The sequence below is a fragment of the Eumetopias jubatus genome, unplaced genomic scaffold (assembly GCF_037043125.1).
Source record: "Eumetopias jubatus isolate StellerSeaLion01/CBP00866 unplaced genomic scaffold, mEumJub1_p1.0 scaffold_8, whole genome shotgun sequence".
In the NCBI taxonomy this organism is placed as follows: domain Eukaryota; kingdom Metazoa; phylum Chordata; class Mammalia; order Carnivora; family Otariidae; genus Eumetopias; species Eumetopias jubatus.
In genome coordinates this window covers 23,035,345-23,058,148 of record NW_028274814.1, presented here as the reverse complement: position 1 = coordinate 23,058,148, position 22,804 = coordinate 23,035,345, and the positions used below count along the sequence as shown (strand labels likewise).

The following is a 22,804-nucleotide window of genomic DNA, read 5'->3' as shown; positions in this document are numbered from 1 at the left end:
AAAGAATGAAAACAGAATATCCAAGAACTGTGGGACAATTTTTTTTAATGTAATAGATGTGCAATGAGAATATCAGCATGAAAAGAAAGAGATTGTGTTAAGTAATTATGGCTGAAAATTTCCAAAAATTAACGACAGACACCAAACTACAGATCAGGAAGGTCAGAGATCACCAAGCAGATTAAATATCAAAAAATCTTCACCTAGGTATATTGTATTCAAACTGCAGAAAATCAAGGGCAAAGAGAAAATCTTGAAAGAAGCCAGAAAGAAAAAAATCTTACGTGTAGAGGAACAAGGATGAGAAATATATCAGACCTCTCTTCAGAAATCATGCAAGCAGGAAGAAGGGAGTGAAATATTTAAAAACCTATATGCAGTCTATAAGAAACCCATTTTAAATATAAAGAGACGGAGAAAGAAACGGCAAGCTAACACTAATTAAAAGAAAGCTAGAGTAACCAAATTAATTTAAAGAAGACTTCAAGGCAAGAATTGTCAGGGATAAAAAGGGACATTACAAAATGATGAAAAGGTCAATTATTCAAGAAAGATAACAGTCCTAAATGCATGTGCACCTAACAAGAGAGCATCAACATGCATTCGGCAAAAACTGATAGAATTGCAGGAAAAATAGATGAATCCACTAATACAGTTAGAAAATTTAAAATCTATCGGTAATTAACAGACCCAGGAGTCAAAAAATTAGTAAGGACATAGTTGAACTGTGTAACACTATCAACAAGATTCAATTGATATCTATAGAATACTTCATATTCTAAATATAGCAGAATATGCATTTTTCTCAAGTTCATGGAGAACATTCACTATGATAGGACACATTCTGAGCCATAAAAAACACCTTACCAAATTTAAAAAAAGATAAGCCATACACAATATGCTCTCAGACCACAATGGGATTAAACTAGAAATCAAAAACAGAAAGATACCTGGAAACCCTAAAAAAAAATTTGGAGATTTAACACACTTGTAAATAATACATGGGCTAAAGAAGAATTCTCAAGAGAGATTTAAATAAATTTTAAACTAAATGAAATGAAAATATAACACAAAGTTTCTGGGCTGAAGTGGAAGCCATGCTTAGCAAGAAGTGTACAGCATTAAATGAAAGATCTAAAATTGGTAATTGAAGCTTCCACTTTAAGAAACTAGAAAAGGAATGGCAAATAAAACACAAAATAAGCAGTAAGAAAATAATAAAAATTAGAACACAAATCAGTGAAATTCAAACCAGGAAATCAATAGAGAAAATCAATGAAACTGAAAGCTGGTTCTTTGAAATGATCAACAAAATTCATAAACCTCTAACTAGGTTAAGGAGATAGAAGACACAAATTACCAATATCAGTATATCAGCAATGAATGGTTAGAACTTTAAAAACACAATAACACATTAGTACCAAAAAATTAAATACTTAGGTATATATCTAATGAAACATAAGATCTGATGAAAGAAATCATAGAACTAAATATAAATAAATGAAGTGATATTTTATGTTCATATATAGGGAGACTCAGTATTGTCAAGGTTTTGGTTTTTCCCAACTTGATCTACAGAGTCAATACAATCCCGAGAAGTTATTTTGTGGTTATTGACAAAGTGATTCTAACAGTTTATATGGAGACACAAAAGACCCAGAATAGCCAACATAATATTGAAGGAGAAGAACAAAGTTGGAGGACAGACACTACCTGCCTACAAGACTTACTGTCAAGCTACGGGAATCAAGATTGTGGTATTGGTGAAAGAATGGACAAGTAGACAAACAAATCAGTGGAGCAGAACAGAGAGCCCAGAAATAGACCCAGAGAGTCAACTCGTCTTTGATAAAGGAGAAAAGGCAATTCAATGGAGAAAGGATAGTATTTTTAATAAGTGATGCTGGAACAAACAGTGGATATCCACATGTAAAAAAATGAATCTAGACACAGGCCTTATACCTTTCACAAAAATAAAACTCAAGCCACAGAGTGGGAGTAAATCTTTACAAAACACATTATCTAATGAAGGACTGGTTTCAAAATATACAAAGAATTCTTAAAACTCAGCAACAAGAAAGCAACTCAATTTAAAAATGGACAAAAGATAATAGATACCTCACCAAAGAAGATGTACACTTGGTAAATAAACACATTTTAAAAGATACTCAACAACATGTTATTAGGGAACTGCAAATTTAAACAATGAGATATCACCACACACTTATTAAAGTGGCTAAAATCCAAAACACTGACAGCACCAAAGCTGAGGAGGATGTGAGATAGCAGAAACGTTCATTCATTGCTGGTGGAAATGCAGAATGGTAGTTTGGAAGACAGTCCAGTGGTTTCTTGCAAAATTAAGTGTGCAATGCTTTGTATCTATCCAAATGAATTGAAAACTATGTCCGCACAAAACCTGCACATGAATGTTTACAGTAGCTTTATTCGTAATTGCCCAAACTTGGAAGCCACCAAGATGTCCATCAATAGGCAAATGCATAAGTGGTACATCCATACAATGGAATATGATTCAGCGCTAAAAGGAAATAAGCTATCAAACTGCAAAAAGACATGGAGGAACTTTAAATGCATATTGCTAAGTGAAAGAAGCCCATCTGAAGAGCCTACATGCTGTATGATTTGAACTGTATGACACTCTGGAAAAGTCAGTATATGGAGACAAGATCATTGATTGCCAGGGGTTAGGTGGAGGGAGGGATGAATAGGTGAGAGCACAGAGGATTTTTAGGGCAGTGAAACTATTCTGCATGATACTGTGATGGTGGCTACATTTGTCAAAATCCATTGAATGTAAAACATAAGAGTGAATCCCGGGATCGAGTCCCACATTGGGCTCCCTGCTCAGCGGGGAGTCTGCTTCTCCCTCTGACCCTCCTCCCTCTCATGCTCTCTGTCTCTCATTCTCTCTCTCGCAAATAAATAAAAAATAAAATCTTAAAAAAAAAAAAAAAGAGTGAATCCTAATGTAAACTGTGGACTTCGGTTAAAAATAATGTATCAAAAAAATGTATCGATATTGGCTCATCCATTATAACAAATGTCCCATACTAGTGCAAGTTGTTAATAATAGAAGAAACTGTGTGTGGAAGGAGATTTGTGGGAACTTTATTCTTTACACTCAATTTTTCTGTAATCCTAAAACTGTTCTAAAAAATAAAGTTCGGGGCCCCTGGGTGGCTCAGTTGGTTAAGCATCTGCCTTTGGCTCAGGTCATGATCCCAGGGTCCTAGGACTAAGCCCTGCATCAGGCTCTCCACTTCAGCAGAGTCTGCTTTCTCCCTCTGTGATCTCTCTCGCTTTTGCTCTCTTTCAAATAAATAAATAAAATCTTTTTGAAAAACAATAAAAAAGTTAAAAAATGAAGTCCATTATTTTCTAAAAAATGAAAAACATTTTGAACCACAAGATTATTTAATATGAACATAAAATGTGTTGTGTGTGTCAGAAAATCACAATTCTTGTGAAGATTGGCTAACACTTCCATTTGACCCATAATGAAAGAAGGGGCCAACTTAGAATTGCTTTAATGAAATTAATTTATTATGCCATCATTAATTCACTGGAGGAAAGTTGATACGAGAGCTAGTTGCAGCTTTTCAGTATAACAGGAATCAAGTCTATGAACCAACATTCAAATGTCTTAGTGGAACAATGAAAGGTACCAAAACTGCTTTGCTCTGAGAAGCAAATAAAAAGTAGAAATAATTTTACAGTCTTTTGAATCCTTTGATTTACAGAGTTCATCATTTTAAAAATTACTTAGATAACATTATGTACTCTTGTTGCAAAAAATGTTAGTCATCACTGAGTAATTTGTTATTTTTTCTAGCTAAGTACTTGCAAAGATGGGAAATATACAAAAAGTATTCATTCGGAAACTCTCATAAGTTGATAGATTTGTGTAGAAGTTTTGGTTTTTAAATACACAGAACCAAAATTATGGGTAAAATTTATTTTACATATATGTGTATCATATTTTATTATTATTTCCTGGGCTATAAACCCAGCAAAACCAAGGAAGAAATGTGTTGAACAGTCTTATGGATTAATTAAAACCAGCAAAGCTGGTGGTTTTATTGGCTTCCCTTTGGAAAACATCAGTTGAGGTAAGTAGATGGAGGAACATACCCCATTGTTTAAAGTAACTTCTAGGTTGATTGAAAAGCAATAGACTTCTCTGCACAACAGAGACAATATTCTGTTAGCAAAATCAAGGAGGTGGGATTTCCCTCTTTCTCTAGGTAGAGGGTTGCCTCTGAGCAAGGATAACATTTTTCTCAGTGCAGGATCTTTGTCCAGTCAGACAAACTCAAGTTTGGGATAAGACCTGAGAGAGTTCTGCACATTGAGCAAGGAAGATACGAATGCGGATGTAAACAGACATCTTCAGGGAGGAGATGGTGGTGGAGGAGCTTTGGAAACTGGTCTGATTTTCTGATTTTGAATAGCATTGCCTGTCAGGCCCAAAGATGGAGGAAGTGTTGTAATCATCTGGTGCATTAACCAGGTAGACATACTAAAGAGTATCCTGCTTCTACAGTCTCTGCTTTGGAGAATGCAAGTACACTCACTAAACCTCCCCGCAGACCTGCACATGAAGGTCTGCCACATCCCCCTGGCTTTGGTCACGTAGCTAAAAGTACAGGCTGAAATCCGCACCTTCACCTCAGACTGAACTTGCCGTCTTCCCCCTGTCCACGGCAAGCTCCTGCTGGACACTCCAGTCCATTTCCGCACCTCTGCCAGGCGTCCAGGTGTGGCCAACCTGGCCATCTTCCTCTCGTTTTCCTGCCAGAAGTAACTTTCTTCAGCCAGTGACCAAAGCAGACAGGGTTTCCTTCATAATGCCTTTCACGGGTCCCTTCCCTTGAACTCTGGCAGTCTGAAACTGTCACGATCTTTAACTGGGCTTCTGTGCCTCCAGTTTCTGGTATGTTCAGTTCCAGGGCACCTGTCTTCGTTAGCTCACTGTCCCTAAGCAACACCTTACAAAAGTAGCAAGAATAGAAGTTAATACACGCTTATCCTGACCTGTGCTGGGCACACTGCATATTTTCAAGTTTTTCTCATTAATCCTCACAATGCCCTATGAAATAAGTATCACTAGCCCTGTCTTGCAGATGAGTGAGTGGAGGCACTGAGAGGTTAAGTACTGGACCCAAGGTTGCACAGTTAGTATGTGGCCGGCATTTAACAACCACGCAGTCTTAATTAATTTGAGTCTAAGCACTTAGCCGCTCCTTTCCTCTTCACATCGATCTTCGTCCCCAACCTGCTCAAACCCTTTCACTGCTTACAGAATATAATTCTTGGCCTGGTGTTCATCTTCCGTACGGTCTTTCAATTCTGTTCTACCTCATCTGCCTGTTCCCTTCTCCCCAGCAAGATTGGTGCCCATTGGTTGTCACCTTATGTTATTTATATTTTATGTATATGTCCCATCTCCCAAATTGGACTGTAAGTTCCTAGAATATGGACCACGTCTTTGTCCAACCCCGTGTGCACCTGAGGCAGGAAGAGATTATGGCTGATAACTGGTGTGTGAAGATGTCCTGGAAATTCTCCTTTGAGCCTTCTTCCTAAAATACCCTCTAATCCACATCCTGCTGATATCAGCACTTTCCAGAGGAAGAAAACTGAGTCCCCAGATGCTGAAGGACTTGCTAAGGAGCAGATACTCTATTTGGGTTTTTTTTTTCTTTCTGGAACATTTATTGTGTGCCAGCCACCAGCGGCAGGAGGGAAGACATAAAAGAGATAGAAAGATGAACAAGAGCAGTTCCCTCGCCTCCAGATGAGGACACCATAGTGAGAAGCAGAAGACACCCATGATCAGGATGCAGTGTGAAAGTTCTATGTGCCCTTCCAGTCTCGAGTTCTGCGAAGCACGATACTTGGTGAACTGCTTAGTCCGAAGGGTCAGAGGGACTTCACAAAGGAGGTGATGCCTCCACTGAGGGTGGGTGGATGAGTAGGAGGCGATCCAGTGGTTGAGGCTCTCCAAGCAGAGGGGTCTGCATGTGCAAAGGCCCTGAGGCATGCCAGAGCCGGGAATATTTCGGAAGAGGAAAATCCCAGCTCAGCTGTGGCTGGGAGAAAGGCTGATTCCATGGGGAAAGAGAAGAGCTGAGGTTCGTGGAAAAGTAGGCAGGACTCAAGTCTGTAAGTCAAGTTCTTGAGTGGCAAGAAGTTTGGGATTACAGGAACTGAGGAGCCGTTGACAAATTTTGTTCAGGGAAAATCCAAGCCAAGATTTTGTCATAATCGGGAGCAATAAGAGAAATGGATTGGAGTGAGTGAGATCAGATATAGATCAATTAGAAGTAAAAAGGAGAGAGGTGCCCAGAGGTCAAGGAGGGTCACAAAAGTGAGGATGTAGTAGAGGGGGTGAGCTCAGGAAATGCAAGAGATTATCTGTAAGATTGGGCGGGGGAGTGGACACGGACGTGGAGAGTGAGCACCTCTAGCAGGGGTGATGAGGGAGGTACTGAGCCCTAGGGCCCAGTGACATTTGGGGGAAGGAGGCTGGAGCCCGCTCACTTCTCCCTTTCTTGTTTTGTGATCTGTTTTAGAGGCCCTCCCGAGACTCTGGTGCCCTCTACAGTTTTAGAACCACTGCTATAGAAAGATGCAGCGATCACAAGGCTGAACACGGAATGTTGGGTCCCACCCTCAGGTTCTGATTCAGCAGGTCTGGTGTGGGGCGTGAGCATTTGGTTTCTCTCAAGTTCCAGGGGCTGCTGCACCTGCTGCCCCAGCGACCAGACTTGGAGAAGCCCTGCTATATCACATTGCCATTTGCCATTTCCTTAACACTCTCCTTCCTTGGCATCCTAGGCCATCTCTTTCCTGCAGGCCCACCCTTTACACCGGAAAACTCTGGGGCCAGAATACAAACAGAGATCCTATGTGTAAAGTTTTAAAGTTTAGAGATAAAGCTCATAGTCTCCTTGGAGTCTCACACAGAAATGTGGCTCCAGCCCTGCAAACCCTCCTTCTCCTCCCACCTGGACTCAGTTCTGTGTAGCACTTGGCAGCCTTTCTCCAAGTGTGGGGACACTGCTGCCTGCTATTCAAGCTCCCTTTAACTCCCATTCTACCCACAACCCACCCACCACCAAATAGCCACCCCTTCGGCAGACGGATCTGCCCTCAAAGGACAACCAGGGGGAGAGAACTTGCCAGGCCTCAGAACAGACCCAGAGCCATAGGGTAAAAAAAAGTCCCAGGGTCCCAGGACGAGAGCTTTGGCTACAAGGGGTTGCCCAGGATTTGGATGAGTGCATCCCTTAGCTCCGGGACACCTCACCCTGTGGGGAGGGACACAGCCAGATGAAGACCAGCATAAGGCCACATGAAGGTCAGGCCCAGGCCTAGGGCTAAGCGTGGGACTGCTTTCCTAACCACTCCGGCTTCTCCTGTTAGCTTCTGTCGCTGGCTCACATGCCTCGGGTTCTGGCCTTCTACACCAGAGGTTCTTAATTTGAAGAGTGTCTTTAGGAAAATACGTGAATCCCCTTAGAAGGTATACAAAATCTGAATGTATGAGGGTACATTTTTCTTGGGGGAGAAAAACCCATTTTCATTCTGTTCTCAAAGGGGTCAGTGATCACTCCGTGGCAAAAAGATCAGAATCACTGCAATGCAGACCTCTCCTCTGAATCTCAGATCTGGAGATGAAGCTTTTCTAAATCCTAAGTATCTCATTCTGAAAGCTGAAACAAGGTCTGTCTTCTACCCTAACGTATTCTGTGTTTCCTGTGTTACCTACTTGGGTGCATTGCCTCAAAAAACACCCTAAACTCCTTTCTGTGTTTCCTACCTCCCTCCCTTCCATCGGTGGGTCCTGAATCTACTCTGCTAATTCTTTCTCAAAATCACCACTGTACTCATTCTAACAATAATTTCTGGATCCCTCACTGGAGGAAAGTTTGAGAGCTTAAATCAGTACAGTTTTCTACTTCTTGCATGGATTTGGGTGCAAAGTGGACCTGGAAAGTCAAGTTGAAGAAAAGAACCTTGGAAAACAAATCAGATTGTTCCAGGAATGTCTACATCATAGCCAGTAAGTCTATGATGAACCTTTATAATTAGATGTAGTGACGCTTTTAATTTCCTTCAATTTGATTACACTAGTTCCTCCATTACTGTGAATTTTTCAACACTAGCAGTTCTCAAAAGTGGTATTATTCCCATTCCTGGGTCAATATAATAATTTCAGATAATAAGGAGCATTAATACTCCATTAGGACCCCCCCAAAAAATCAATGTAGATGGTATCCGGACTGTTTATTTTCATCATCATGAAGCTGATTTTAGTTTTTCTGAAAATGAAGGCAAACACCATGGGTAGAGATACAATCTTACATGAAATAATTAGCGGGGGGATGCAGGGCCTGAATAGAGCCTGTGAGAGGGGGATTAAAAAAGACTTAAAATGGTTATTTGAAAGTCAGAGAAAGACAAATACTATATGATCTCATTTTATGTGGAATTTAAGAAGACAGATGAACATAAAGGAAGGGGGAAAAGAAAAAAAAAGGAGAGGGGGAAACAAACCTAAGAGACTCTTAAAGACAGAGAACAAAAGAGGGTTGATGGAGGGAGGTGGTTGGGGGATGGGCTAGATGGGGGATGGGCCTTAAGGAGGGCACTTGTTATGATGAGCACTCTGTGTTGTATGTAAGTGATGAATCGCTGAGTTTTACTCCAGAAACCAATATTGCACTGTATGTTAACTGACTGAAATTTTAATTTAAAAAGTTAATTAAAAAATCATCACTTGCTCCACCAAAAACCCTTTGAATTCTTTTAAATTCTATAGATGCTAAATATAATCCTGCACTTAGGGTAGTTCTCAGAATTATGTACAAGCACCATTTTTAGCATGTAAATACCTTTAAAAAAGTCCGAATTTTACTAAAAAAATATCCTGTGAAAAATATGGCCCCCTAACAAGTCAGTCTGATACCAGTTACAATTCTCCAAGTCTGTGGACCACAAATTCCTCTGTAAAGAAATGGTTTCTACTGCGTCAAAGAATGTCGTCTAGACTTCAAGGCTCATTTTACAGATGGGGAAGCAGAACCCCAAGGGGTTAAGTTAGTTCCCCAAGGTCATACAGTATTAAAGGTGAATCAGATTTTTGTTTTTGAGTCCAGTCATCTCAGTTGAACACAAGAGGTTGTGAAATAATCAACCAGCTTATTTAGACCTCTCAAGGATCAATCCAACCACAGGACATTGGTGAGGGCAGGAGAAACGTCTAGAATGTGCTCCCTGTTTAAGTGTGTATGCGCAGGCTTCTTGGCCTCAGGCGTTACCCTTCCACCTCACAGAAAGAAAATGCTCAGAAGGATTGGATGACACAGTCCCAGTGTGTCAGGAATTCCGACCTTCTGTAAAAATACCCTACAGGACGACCTAAACTTCCCGCCCGGCGAGGCGCCAGAACACTTCATTTTGTTTAAAAGAGCCCAAGGCTTCACCGACCGGAAGTTTCATTGCCCCCAACAAAGAGGGCGCCCCGTTACGAGGGCCAATCAGATTGCTCTACGCAAGGTCGGCATTTCGCGACGTAGCCAATCAGCGCGGCCTTAAGCCGGCGTGCGTCTGGCGTCAGAGGCAGGGTGGAACCAAGTTGGAATTTTGGCGGGTCTGGCTGGAGGACGGGAACGGGCTCCGAGTAGGGTAAGAAGCCGGGGTCTGGGTGTGTGGCTGGCCCTCGGGCGGCAAGGGAGAGGGGCTGCCACGAAGGTCTGCGGGAGAGTTTGGAGAGCTCCGAGGGCGAGAGGCGCGGAGCCCGTGGAGGTCAGGCGGGCGAGACAGGGCGAGCGCGGTGTCGGAGCTGCCGGGTGGGCGCCGGGTGAGGAGCGGCCGAAAGGTAGGGGCGCCTCTCAGATGCACCGGGGAGGTGCCAGGCGTCGGGCTGTCCTCTCAACTTAAGGGGCGGGCTTGGTTTTTTTCCTAAAGGAAACTTTTAAGATGCCCGCGTGCCGTGTAGACTTTTATTTGTTCATTTTTTTTTTTAAATTCATGATTTGCTAATCATTGAATGTGTGCCATGTGCAGGCCTCCAAACCTAAATTATTTATGAATTATTTGTGCCCTCGTGAAGCGTGGAATCTAAAGAGAGTAACATAACAAACAAGGACACCACAGTGGAAAGTGCAGTAAAGTCGCGAAAAGGATGAGGTGTGAGAGTGTGCCAGCGGGGCCACACAGATAGGGTGGTATGGAAGGCTCAGAAAAATCGATGCCTGCGGGGAGCCCGAAGGGTGAGAAGGAGCTAGGGGAGCGCTTTCTAAAGAGCCTGAGGCCTGAGAGCCCTCGGTGTGCTCAGGAGGTTGAAGGCAGCCTAGTGTGACTGAGGAGAAGTAGGCAAGGGAGGGAGTATCCATTTCCTCATAGACTTTTAAATTTGGCTCAAGCAATGAAAAATCACTGAAGAGTTTTTTTTTTAAGATTTTATTTATTTATTTGAGAGATTGAGAGCAGGAGTGGGAGAGGGAAAAGCAGACTCCCCACTGAGCAGGGAGCCCCACATGGGGCTCCATCCCAGGACCCCGAGATCATGACCTGAGCCAAGGCAGACGCTTCACCAACTGAGCCACCCAGGTGCCCCCATTAAAGATTTTTTATTAAGGGAATACCACGATCTGATTTACATTCCTAGCAGATTATTAAGGAAAGAAAAGATTACAGTGGCTGCTGTCTAACGAAGACATAAAAGAGACCAATACTGGACGCTCGTGCAGTCGTTCAGGCAAAAGATTGAGCAATATTTTGGAGACAGACCCAGTAGCAGTTGTTGGGTGATACTGAATGTGAGAGTGAGGTAGAGTACACAGCTTTGGGGCGGGGAAAGGTGGTTGGTTATAGAGATGAATACAACAGTTGGCTAACCCTCAGGAAGCTTACAACCCAGCAGGTTACCCAGGAGACAACACAGTGTGGTGCACACGGTAGTTCCATGGAAATATTTGTTGAATAAATAAAAAGAAAGCATCATAATTAATACTTGACATTAGACATACCAAGGTTAGCTATGAAGCTCATATTAGTTAAATAATAGTGTAGAAAAATTTATACTTTTTTCTTGCAGTTGTTAAAATCAGTTAAATGGGGGCACTTGGGTCGCTCAATCGGTTAAGGGTCTGCCTTGGGCTCAGGTCATTGATCTCAGGGTCCTGGGATGGAGCCTTTTTTTGGAGACCGCTCAGCGGGGATCGTGCTTCTTCTCCCTCTGCCGGTCCCCTCCCCCCGGCTTGTGCGCACTCTCTCTCTCTCAAGTAAATAACATCTTTTTAAAGAAATCAATTAAATGAAAAAAGGAAAGTGCGTAGAATAATACGAATTTACCCTACTTAGCTCTGCCAGCTCTTTTGAGTTTTGCTGAGTAGTATTGAATCAAAATACTGATGTGACTAAGGCTGCAACTGAGTAGAAAGAACCACACACTAGACTGCTATGAATAAGGAAGCCAGCACATGTGTCACAGTAAATAAAATGGGATAATAGCCCTAATATTTAGGCCATCCTCAGTAATACTTGTTCACAGTCTGTCCCATCCATGTAATCTATACCTCAACCGAGTTTCTATAACCATAGTTTGGAGTCGTGATAAAGGGAGATGGTGTTGGTAGGTGGGGATAAGAAGTCGTCAGATTCTGGATGAATTCTTAGCTTCAAGCCCATAGGATTTGTGTGATCCTAGATTTGTTACATATGCGATGTGAGAGACGGAACGATCAAGGGTGACTTTTCCCATGTTGATTTCATAGCGTAGCCAAGATTCGACATTACTGCCATCTCCTGGGCGCCTGATTCTTGGAAGTTCTTGATCACAACTGTTCCCTGGACAGCATGGATGGTAAGTTCTCTTTCATGCAAAACCACCGTTTTGTCCATTTATTCTACTTGCAAAATCGTGAAAATAGGTATTACCCCTCCCTCAAGTATTGTCTGAGTGGTTCAGAGAAGATCTCACTTCAGTCAGTGAATGTTACTTGTTTTAATCAGGTGGGATTGTATCTCCTGGCAGCAGTGATTGTCTTTCATAATAACGATAGTTGGCATGTACTTACAATGTGCCAAGCACTGTTCTAAGGTCCCTACTTATATTAACTGCCTTAGTCCTCTGAGCAACTGTATTTTTTAGAGTGGAAGATAGATGTTTAGTAATTTGTCACAGGTGAGACTTCCAGAGCAGGGATTTGAACCCAGGCAGTTTGACTTCAGAGTTCACGATTAATATTGAAGTCTGTTGAAATGGTTTTGGTCTAGCTCTAGGTTAAACTCTTATAGTCCTTTCTAATTTTATACCCTGCCCTTTTCAAAAAAGTTGAAACTTTTTGGTTTCAACATTTGGTTGAAACCAAATGTTGAAACTCTTCACACTATAATAACATGTGACGGTGATTGTACCTTTGGTAAATTAATAGTGTCCTGTTTCCGAAAATCATCAAATTACCTTCAGGGCGGTTAATGTAATATAAAGTATAAATATTTGCTAGGAGACAGTTATGAAAGTAAGTGGTGAATGGTATGTGTTCTCTAAGAGATTGTATCTAATAAACATTCATTTGATTGGCACGGTGTTAACAATTTGGTCCAGTATAGACAAAATCAGAGCATTTACTGGTGCTGGGGATACATGGTTGAACAACATTCCTGCTTCAGTTCTAGTACAGAGAGCAAGACAATAACAAATAAGTAGGAAAATATCAGGTAGTTGGTACGTTGGAAGACACTAGAATGAATTTGTATGCTGAGAGAAATGCTCCCGAAGACAGAATAATGGGTGATGTGGGGAAGAGAGCTGGTGCTTACAGGCTTAAGTCCTTGAGGAGCTGAGAGGAAGAGGGTCCAGTGTATATAAATGGAGTGAGGAAGCAGGGAGATTGGGTCGGCATAACATGGAGAAGACAGGATTTTCAGTGGTGACTGAGTTAAACCAGGATGGGAGGTATCACGGGATTAGACCTGGTGCTCTCATGAAAGAAACTGGGTTCGAGGAAGGGTATGGCGCCACTTGGCCACATTTGTCACCTGGGGCTCCCAGTGGTGTGAGCCAAGGCCTCTTCTTGGAGTGTGCTCTCTTCCAGAGCTGGGAACAAGACAGGGGAGGGCCTCTTGGCTCTCTTGAGGGAATGTGGCAGTCTCACCCAGAGCACAGGGAGCCAGATTGCCTCTTCTCTCTTGCTGTGTCCTGTAGTTTTGTAGTGTTTGTTGACTAAGCAATTCGGACAAATTATTATGCAACCTCTGACTTTAAGATTTAGACCCTTTTATCAGATTCTAGGCCATGAGTTTGGCTACTGGCTGTTTTCCATCTACTAAGAGTGCAGAGTGGTGGAAAGAATATTGGATCTAGAGATCTCCATCCTAAGCCAGACTCCCTCGCTGACCTCTTTCACCAAACGGTCCTGAACAGGCCTTTGACCTCTCTGGACTTCAGCCCTTATCTTTGAGGTGAAGGGGGTGCATGAAATATCCTTAATGTCTTTGCTTTAAAATGGCTCAGATTTATAAAGGATTAATGCCCAAATAGAAAAAAATGGGCACAGAAAATAAATCAAGAAAGAAGAAATCCAAGGGGCCAATAAACAGAAACAATTCTTTGCCTTATGAGAATGCTGGAAATGCAAATCAGAACAATGAGGTGCCTTTTAAAATCATCAGACTAGCAAAAATTTTAAATGACATAGCAGATATTGGTGAGGTAGTAAGAAGAAATGGTACTTACATGCAGTGCAAGTGAGGATGTAACCACTTTGGGAGCAGTTTGGCAGTATCTGGGAAAGTTGGAAAATGTGCATACCCAACAGTCCAGCAATTCTACTTCTGATAGGTATTTCCAGGAAACACACATATTGCAAGACGCATTCATGGTTGCTGCATAGTTTGTGGTGGGAAAGAATTGGATATAGCTCATATGTCCTTTATTGAATTAAAAATATGGGTTAATAAAATGTGATAGTCTTACTATGGAATGCCATCTAGCAACTGAAAGAAGTAAACTAGAACTATATGTTTTGATTTAGATCAATCATACATGCAATGTTGAATGAAAAAATATGATAAATAGACTAGAATGATATACCAAAATTATGATACTTATTGCAATGGGGCATGGAGGCAGTGGAAGGAATTGAGCTAAGATTTGGCACAATAAACTTAATAAACTTTTTTTTTTAAGTTATCTAACATAAAGGCAAGAAGCAAACATGACAAATGGCTAATTCTGGGTGATGATATATAAGCACATTTTATGTAATTCTTTGTACCTTTTCTATACTTGAAATTTTTTTCCCTCAAACAATTAAAAAGAGCCTAAATGTATGTTTAGTGTGTTTTTGGATTATTCCCTTTATGGGTTGGGTTTCTTGGAAGTCGGCATGCAGGCAGTTGCTCATCAGCTGAAGTAGCACGGCTAAAAAGATGCAGCCCCGTGCATGGCCCACTAGGTTCACTAAGCAGATACTAGCCCCTTCCTCCTTAGCCCAGTGCCTCTAAGCACCTGGAAAGAGGAAAGATGGACACAAGAACAACAGTTTTACCAGGCAAAATGGTGAATCAGCAGAGTCGTTTCAGTTGCCTTATTAATGGTGAATGTTTTAATTCACTGTGCTTGTCAATGTTGGTTTTTCTCAGGTAGGTTTACTTTCTGCCCTTCCTTCTTTCTCCCCAGGGGAAGAAGATGATTTGTCTCTGCTGACTGCACTGCTAGAGGAGAATGAGTCCGCCTTGGATTGTAGTCCAGAAGAGAGTCACCCCTTGACCCAGGAGGATGGTGAACCTGACGCATATGACGAGCTCTTTGATGCAGATGGTGACGGTGAATCTTATTCAGAGGAGGCTGCTGATGGAGAACTGGGAGACACTGAAGACCGAAAGGAAAATTTGGCCACTCTTTTTGGAGATATGGGGGACTTAACAGATGAAGAAGTTCCCACGCAGCAATCACCTAAAAATAGAGTCCTCCCCACTTCTGCTCCCAGTCAGGGGAAAACTAATCAAGAGTTGCAAGGTGCCCTAACTACTTGCTTTTCTAATTTCTTCAAGATAGAATGGATGGAGTGGACAGTTTTCATCAAAATAGTTGCTGAGTCAGGATGGAGATAAATGACTTGGCCAAAAAAAAGGGTGGGAATTAGTAGATGAGACATTTAGGGCCAGCATTTCAGCATGTAGAGGCCCCCTGTCCCAGTGTCAGCCAGCTGTAATTGGTCCTTCCCAGAATGGCTCCACCATCTTTTGTGCCTGTTACAGAAAAATCTTACTTAGAGATTTATATGCATGTGGAGCCAGGGGCAGCACTGCAGCCTTCTCCTCATTCTGTTTGGGCGGGAGACCATTTCTGAACAGAAGCTTTCAGGAGTGCCCTTTTATTTGTGAGATTGTCTTACATATTTTGAAATTCTAATCAAATTCAGTGGTTGGCTGTTTCTTCTAATAGAGGAGTCAGCATTTATTGTATTAATTATGGTATTCAGTTTATGAGATAATAATCATTCCCTGACACCTAAAAACTTGTTAACTGCGGATATATATCTGATATTTGTCAGTAGTACCGGTTCATAACTAGCTTAGGTATTAGAGGCTTGATTACTGAAAATACAAAGTTTATTTCTCTGAGGGGCCTCTTTGAAGTGCAAAAGTTAATGGTAGCTCTCAGTATGTGATTATATTGTGGGTCTCAGGGTTTCAAGGTGGGGGAGTAGACACCAAAAATAATTCCAGCATTTTTGTCATGTATAATATTTCTTCTGCTGTGGATCTTAAATCAACATATTTTTCTTTCCTAGATGAATTAAAGAAGTTGCAAGAGCAGATGAAATCCTTACAAGAGCAGCTAAAAATGGCAACAATTAAGCAGCCTACAAGTCCACCCCTTCTGTCTAAATCTGGTAATGAGACTGTAATTCTAGGAATAGTATGCAATTCCATTATTAAGAAATTATAGCATTATTTCTGCATCCAGCTACTGGTAAAATTACCTTTGAGCCCCTTTCTAAATTTTGTTTATTTTTTTTTCTTTTAATAAAGTAGAGAAGTCTCCACGCCCCCCTCTTAAAGAGAAGAAAGTTCAGAGAATTCAGGAGTCGATGTGCTTTTCTGCAGAGCTTGATGTCCCTACTCTACCAAAAACCAAGCGGGTGGCTCGGACACCAAAGGTTTCACCTGCAGGTGTAGTACTCAAGGCCTCCCTGGTTTTTCACTACTCTTGCTCTATTTAAAATTCAGTTTGGCACTATCATATCTGTCTGCGGGGGAGGGCCAGGGGTCCATCTTATCTGCCCTTTGAGAAAAGTAAGTTTGCTGGGAATGAGAGCCATATGCTATATTTTGTAATCTTTCTCTATATATCAGAGTGCTTGGAAAATCCTTAGATACAGATTAGCTGTATTTACTAAAACAATGAATTGAATTTTTTTAAGCTCTAGAGTCTTATAGTTGACTTGAATTGTAAGTGTAAAGTAACCACTGGATTGAGTTCTAATGAAATCCAGAGATTGAGTCTTTGGGCCTCTGGGTTCAAGGCACAGATTTCTTTTAAAGTGGCCAAGTTTTATTTGAAGCCAGGTTGTATTAAAGCAGAGGGTCCATTCTTTAGAAAAGACTTCTTTGCCCGGAGTAGAGATGTATATACTCAAATATATTTCTGGTTCAGCCCACATGTAAGAGCACACAGTTAGAATGAAAAACATATATGAGCCATATGTATTGATTTTGACGCACTGCCTCAGTTTGTATATGTGCTGCCGAAGCGAGCACTGCACTGCCTCAGTTTGCACATGGTAATAATTCTTTGGAATATCTCAGACAAAATGGTCTGGTTACTCAGAGTAAGCAGCATATTACTGACCACTCCTGTTCAAAAAGGCCGTTTTGAATAGCAGTGGCATACAACACAATAGCAGAGAATAACAGCCTCTCCGTGTTCACATTTGACATAAATTATATATTCCACGTATCCACTTATGAATGGCATCCTTCTTTAGGACCTTTGACATTACTAAGGTATTTCATCAGGTAGTGTCCAAAGTTTAGTTTTGAAGGGTGAGGCATGGGCAGGCTTTCTAGAGATTCTAAAGTTCTAGGTTTGTCCTGACCCCTAGCTTGGGAGCCACTAGTGACCCAAAGTTTCTTTGAGGGTAAACAACACAGTGTTATTTCAGAGAAAGTGATATATATTAAGGAAAATATCCAAGTTTTCTGACCTTCAGGAACATTATCAAACACTTCGGAAGTAAGAAAACTAACCACACTGAGGATATTTAATGCAAGCAAGACAGTAGAATACCCTGGTCCCCCCTAGTTCCCTACCACCACCACCACCACCAATAAAATGAAACAGAGCGGAATGGGATGAGATGAAACCAGAAACAAACAAAGAAAAGGAAGTTAACTTTGGGTTTTCTTCAGGTAGAAGTTGATCTGCACACAAATCACTAATCATTGATCCCTGAAGGAGGGCTCTTAACTCCCTTGTGGAGTCTACCACAGCGCTCTGTATGGGGCATACTCAGTAAATGTCATTGCACATGGGAACTGTGTTTGAGAACAGCACTGTAATACAGCTGCCACCGGCTACATGTGGCTTTTTAAGTTTAAATTAGATTAAATAAAATTAGACATTCATTTCTTTGGAAACACTAATCCATTTTAAGTGCTTGGTGGCCACCATATCAGACAGCATCAGTGTATAACCTTTCCGTTGTCACAGGAAGTTCTTTCGGACTACACTGAAAAGGTTTGGAGGGTAGTACAGAAATGGTCTTGTGGGCTTCCTTCGTTCTCAAGATTTGGTTATTGCATATGTTGATTTAAAAAGAAACAATTCTATAAAAACAAATTTTGTAAGGATCAGTGTGATTTTTCCTTTCACTTAACTTCTATGTTAATTTTCTAGAGCCCAGAAGCTCATCTTTGAGGATGACAAGTACACCTCTCCAACCACTCCAAACTACTCCTGGAAACAAACCTAGTGGGTTGACCAGAGATCAGAGCTCAGGGACCCTCAGGAGTTCTGCAGAACCGGCTCAGACAGTGGTTTCTGTGGAAGCCTTCTCGGGTCTGAGGCTCAGGTCAGTAAGTGTAAAGGTCTCTCACTCTGTTCTCATGGCCCACCTGTCCTCCTTCCCAAGGATTGAGCCTTCTAGAAATAATGTGTTTGTACAGCAAATCCACTTAACACCACCAGCTCTTGAATTTGGCATTAAGACGAGCCATAGCATTCAGAACAGTTTGCATGTGAAATGTTTAAAGAAGACTTTTTCTTGTTTACTAAAACATAATTTAAAAAAAGGAAATGGACAAATAAATAATAGTATATTTAATCAGAAACAGTGATAGAGACTATTTTTAAATCCATGAAGGTATATGCAGTTTAACCAGGATAGTAGTATCTTCTTATAACTAATGTTAAGAAAAGTACCTGTGCTCTTTTTCCTCCTCAGAACTTTTAAGGCAAATTTACGTCCTTTGCTTCAGTTACAACTGTGGGGAAATTAAGGTACTTGGTTAAAATAGGCATACATCCCAGGATCAGTTCATTTAAAAGCCTTTTAAATCTTCTGTGCTCCATACCCCTACTCCATTGTATCTCTCTTATTCTGTCAAAGCCCCAGGCAGAGCAGGGATCCTTACTCTGAGACCACATTGCTTTTTGTACAGTCCCTCTGAGTAGCTAAGTACAGTCCCTTTAGAACATCTAACCCTTGTCAATCTAAACTAAAACTGCTAAGGTCTTAGATTATATATTGAGCAGGAGGAGAATGTAGCTGTTAAAAGTGTATTGTAAAGACTCTGTACTCTGCAAAATCGGAAGAAAGTACCCAATTACATCTGAGGCAGCCTGTGGGGTGGGATGCAGTAAAAGCTGTGGTTCCCACTGAGGGCACCGCAGGGTTTTTTTTCCCCAAAGTAAACACCCCCCTACCAAGATGATCCTGCCTGCCCCAATGAGTTCTCAGTTGAAATTCCCCACAGAGAAAGATGGTGCTAATGGTAGTGCACTGCACATGTGGATTGACTGGAGGTAGACAAAGTCAAAACTCAGCCAGAGCTGCTGAGCAGCCTACAGATTTAGGAGACTGCACAATTGTTTGAGTCTCTTTGTAATTGTTATACCTGCACCTCAGGCCCTGAAAATACTCCAAAGGGCAGTAACATAAGAGTAACCGATTCACTCACAGAAATCAGGCCACGAGAAGGATTTCTCCACCTGCATCAGTGTTTTTCTCCTGATTATTCTTAATTGCTTCAGAGTTAGCTCTATGACTTTCTATTCCTAAAGACTTTTGAAATAGTCAAAAGGCATGGGTTTGTTTGTTTTCTTTTGTCCTTGAATATATAATATGATCAAGTACAGAATAGGTATTAATATTCTCCTAGAGAAAAACAACTTTTACAAATCCACAAGTGTTTGGCCAGTCATGAGGAGTAAGAATATATTAACTGAAGCTAGATTCCAAGTCTCTATTGTTATATGAAAATGTTGGGTTTAAAAAATCCAATTAGAAATTAGAGACCGTGTGAAATTCTTACAGAACTGATGAAATTTAACTCTTATTCTTAGTATCAATTCATGATTTTGTATTAAAGTCAGAAGAGATTACTTTTAAAAGACAATTGTAACATACATTATAATTTATAAGAACTTAGAGTGTGCGATCGTTCTTGTTTTCTGTATAAGCTCCAGTTCTCTATCCAAGGAATCATAAACTAGCTTTAAAAATTCTTATTTTTATTTTTTATTTATCTGCCATAAAAATCTTTGCCTTGTCCATACTACATAACCAAACCTCCCTGAGAACAGGTACTTCAGAGAAGAGTTGTGCCCAAAACATCTCTTCTAACCAACCTGCTATGGTGCCAGGTAATCTCTTATTAGGATAATAAGAGATTAGAATATTAATCTAATCATTGCTGGTTTCTTGACTCAGGCGGCCTCGAGTGTCCTCCACAGAGATGAACAAGAAAATGGTCGGCCGAAAACTGATCAGACTGTCTCAGCTCAAGGAAAAGATGGCAAGTGAGAAGCTAGAAGAAGTAGACTGGGTGACTTTTGGGGTTATATTGAAGAAAATCACTCCACAGAGTTGTAATAGTGTAAGCCATCTTACTGATTTCTTAGCTGCTCCATCACAAGCTGACTGTGGGTGCTCGTGTCCTTGATTTCTCTACCTTAAGCCCATCAGTATTTTATTTTGAGAGAGCTGCTAGTAAATTCGTAGATTGCCTCGCCATCGTTGGATTGCTCTCTGAAGTTTAAATTTGTAAAGAACGCTCTACTTACAGAAGACCTGGTTGTACAGAGTCCTTGGGCTTTTCACTGTATTATGCCTGCTGCATTTCACTTGTCATTGTTTTGGGGGTACATGTGGTGGCCCCTGTGACACTGTCATCCCGACTGTGGGGGAGAGGCCGAGTTCCCAGTCCCTCAGGAGAGCGTGCCTAGAAGGAAGAGGTCGTCAATCTCAGAAGTTCTGAAATTGCAGACCTGTCCAGCACAGTGGATCTTAAAAAAGATCTAACAGGTTTTAAAATCGCACTTGACCAAGGTAACAGGAAGATGATTTGGTGGCCTGGCAAGTCAGAAAACCTGGGTCCTGAGCCTCATTCTCCTTAGCTATGTGAGCTTAGGTTGACCTTTAATCTTTAAGGATGTCCATTTCCTTCTTTGTAAAGGGAAGAAATTGGCTTTTGGTTATATCAGAATTCTCTCCCAGCAAATACTATGCTTAATCATGCTCAATCCTGATTTCTTTCTCTATATGAGATCTTGGTCAACCTGAGATTGTTCTGTGGGTCCTGATCTGGCCCTCTGACAGTCAAGGTGAACATGAACATGTCTGGTTCATTTGATTAAGTTCTTAATTGTGTCACAAGGGGCTATAATGACATTGAAATAATAGGTGTGAAATTTTATCTGAACCCTTCCAAGAAAGGCTTTGAACAAGTGCATGGAAGCATAATTATAACACTTGAATCCAGTCAATAATTCACCATAACCTAAAACCACACCTGTCCTGGTATGCCTGTGTGAAATAGCTTGATTCAATATTCAAATTATTTTGTTTAAAAACAAAAAGTGTGAAAGTGGAAGTTTTTATATAAATGGTTAGCATTTTGAGTTGCATTTCTTCAGATTATATAATACTTCTGAAATTTTACAGTTAAACATAACCTGTTGTCTTTAAATGATGCTTTTGTTTTTCTTCTAAGCTAGGCAAAGATTGAATAGCACAGAGGTGACACCTTTTTATTAATATTAATAATATAATTACTTAGTGATAAACAATAGATCCACTAAATTTATATCCACTAAATTATTAAATGGTAGTGCCACAACTTCCACTGGTCCTTTTAATATTCTGTGTGTGTGTGTGTAGTTAGAAAGACCATGCCATCCCATTGACTCTTTCGACCTGAGAATTAGAGACTTCACTAACGTTTTTGCTACTGGTTTGCCTTACTTCACCTTCATTTCTAAAATGAGAAAGGTAATAAATACTAAAGCCTAGAGAGAGAATTAATTTATAATGAACAAACCACATTCTCAAGATTATATAGTCAAGGTGGTTTTTATATATGTTTCCGCAGTAGAGCACTTGAACCATAAATGGAGATAGTATAGCGCATTGTGCAAAATTTATTAAAAATAAGAATAAATATTTGTTCCAGGGGAAAACATTTAGTATCTGGCGACTGAATGATCTCCGTGACCTGACACGGTATGTGTCATTGTTCTTGTTTGGAGAAGTTCACAAAGAACTCTGGAAGACTGAACAGGGTACTGTCATAGGGCTGCTCAATGCTAACCCCATGAAGCCCAAGGATGGTTCAGAGGAGGTAAGAATCTGTTTCCGTGGCTGGTTGGTTTGTTTCTTTCTTTCCTTCTTTTCCGTCTTTCCGTCTTCCTTTCTTTCCTTCTTTCTTTCCTTCTGTCTTTCTTTCTTTCTTTCCTTCTCCCTCTTTTCCTCCTTTCCCTCCATTCTTTTTTTTTTTTTAAGATTTTATTTATTTGAGAGAGAGAAGAGAGAGAGAGAGCACGAGAGCGAAGAGGGTCAGAGGGAGAAGCAGACTCCCTGCCAAGCAGGGAGCCCGATGTGGGACTCGATCCTGGGACTCCAGGATCATGACCTGAGCCGAAGGCAGTCGCTTAACCGACTGAGCCACCCAGGCGCCCCCCTCCACTCTTGTCTTTACAGCTTAGCCAAGTTCTAGCAAAAACTGGTCTACCTCCAGATACTGAATCATGTTTTTAATCTTCACTAATCTGATTTTTTGTTTGTTTCTCACCCACCAATATTCTGAATTTCCACCTACTCTTAAATGTTTCATAACAACTTCCTTCATTACAACTTCTTTCATTAAATCTTTCCACATTAGTTCCAAGTTTCCTAAAGTGTTTTGAACTATTCTGCTTAGGTCTCCTTAAATCTCTTTCATCAGTCTCCGTTGGCGGCATCAAGCAGGCAGGATTTTCTAGTTGACGGGATTTTGCTCCGTTAGTTAGTTGTACAGCGATAGCTGCAACTTAAGAGTGATTTCATCTTCTCAAGCAGCAGTAGAGTTTTCCCTGCTGTTGCAGACTGAGATCTGTGAGAGGCAAAGTTATTTCTTTTCTTCTTTCACCAGAGAATGGCAACAGATCTTCCATCTGTTGGTTCAAATGTGTTTGGCTACAAGTAACAGAAAAACCTCTACAGGTTGTTTTTTGTTTTGTTTTAAGATTTATTTATTTATTTTAGGGGGGGCACTAACAGGA

The 22,804-nt window shown here is 40.9% G+C and overlaps 2 protein-coding genes across 5 annotated transcripts in view; both read left to right on the top strand.

Moving 5' to 3' along the window:
• The window catches only part of OPTN (optineurin), a 50,829-nt gene extending 44,139 nt beyond the window's left edge, over positions 1-6,690 (top strand). Inside the window, exon 15 of the mRNA XM_028114657.2 lies at positions 6,597-6,690. The gene's annotated coding sequence lies outside the window, so the exon portion shown is untranslated. The remainder of the gene's footprint in view (positions 1-6,596) is intronic.
• A 2,956-nt stretch (positions 6,691-9,646) lies between these two features.
• Positions 9,647-22,804, top strand: part of MCM10 (minichromosome maintenance 10 replication initiation factor) — an 81,668-nt gene continuing 68,510 nt past the window's right edge. For 3 of the 4 annotated variants that reach the window (XM_088025810.1, XM_028114597.1, XM_028114594.1), the window contains exons 1-8: positions 9,647-9,714; positions 11,808-11,896; positions 14,717-15,055; positions 15,834-15,935; positions 16,075-16,215; positions 17,942-18,116; positions 19,977-20,142; positions 21,718-21,885. In XM_088025810.1, the coding sequence (XP_087881936.1) occupies positions 11,890-11,896; positions 14,717-15,055; positions 15,834-15,935; positions 16,075-16,215; positions 17,942-18,116; positions 19,977-20,142; positions 21,718-21,885 (1,098 nt within the window). In that variant the 5' untranslated portion in view covers positions 9,647-9,714; positions 11,808-11,889. The remainder of the gene's footprint in view (positions 9,715-11,807; positions 11,897-14,716; positions 15,056-15,833; positions 15,936-16,074; positions 16,216-17,941; positions 18,117-19,976; positions 20,143-21,717; positions 21,886-22,804) is intronic. The other variant, XM_028114596.1, reaches the window with a different exon arrangement.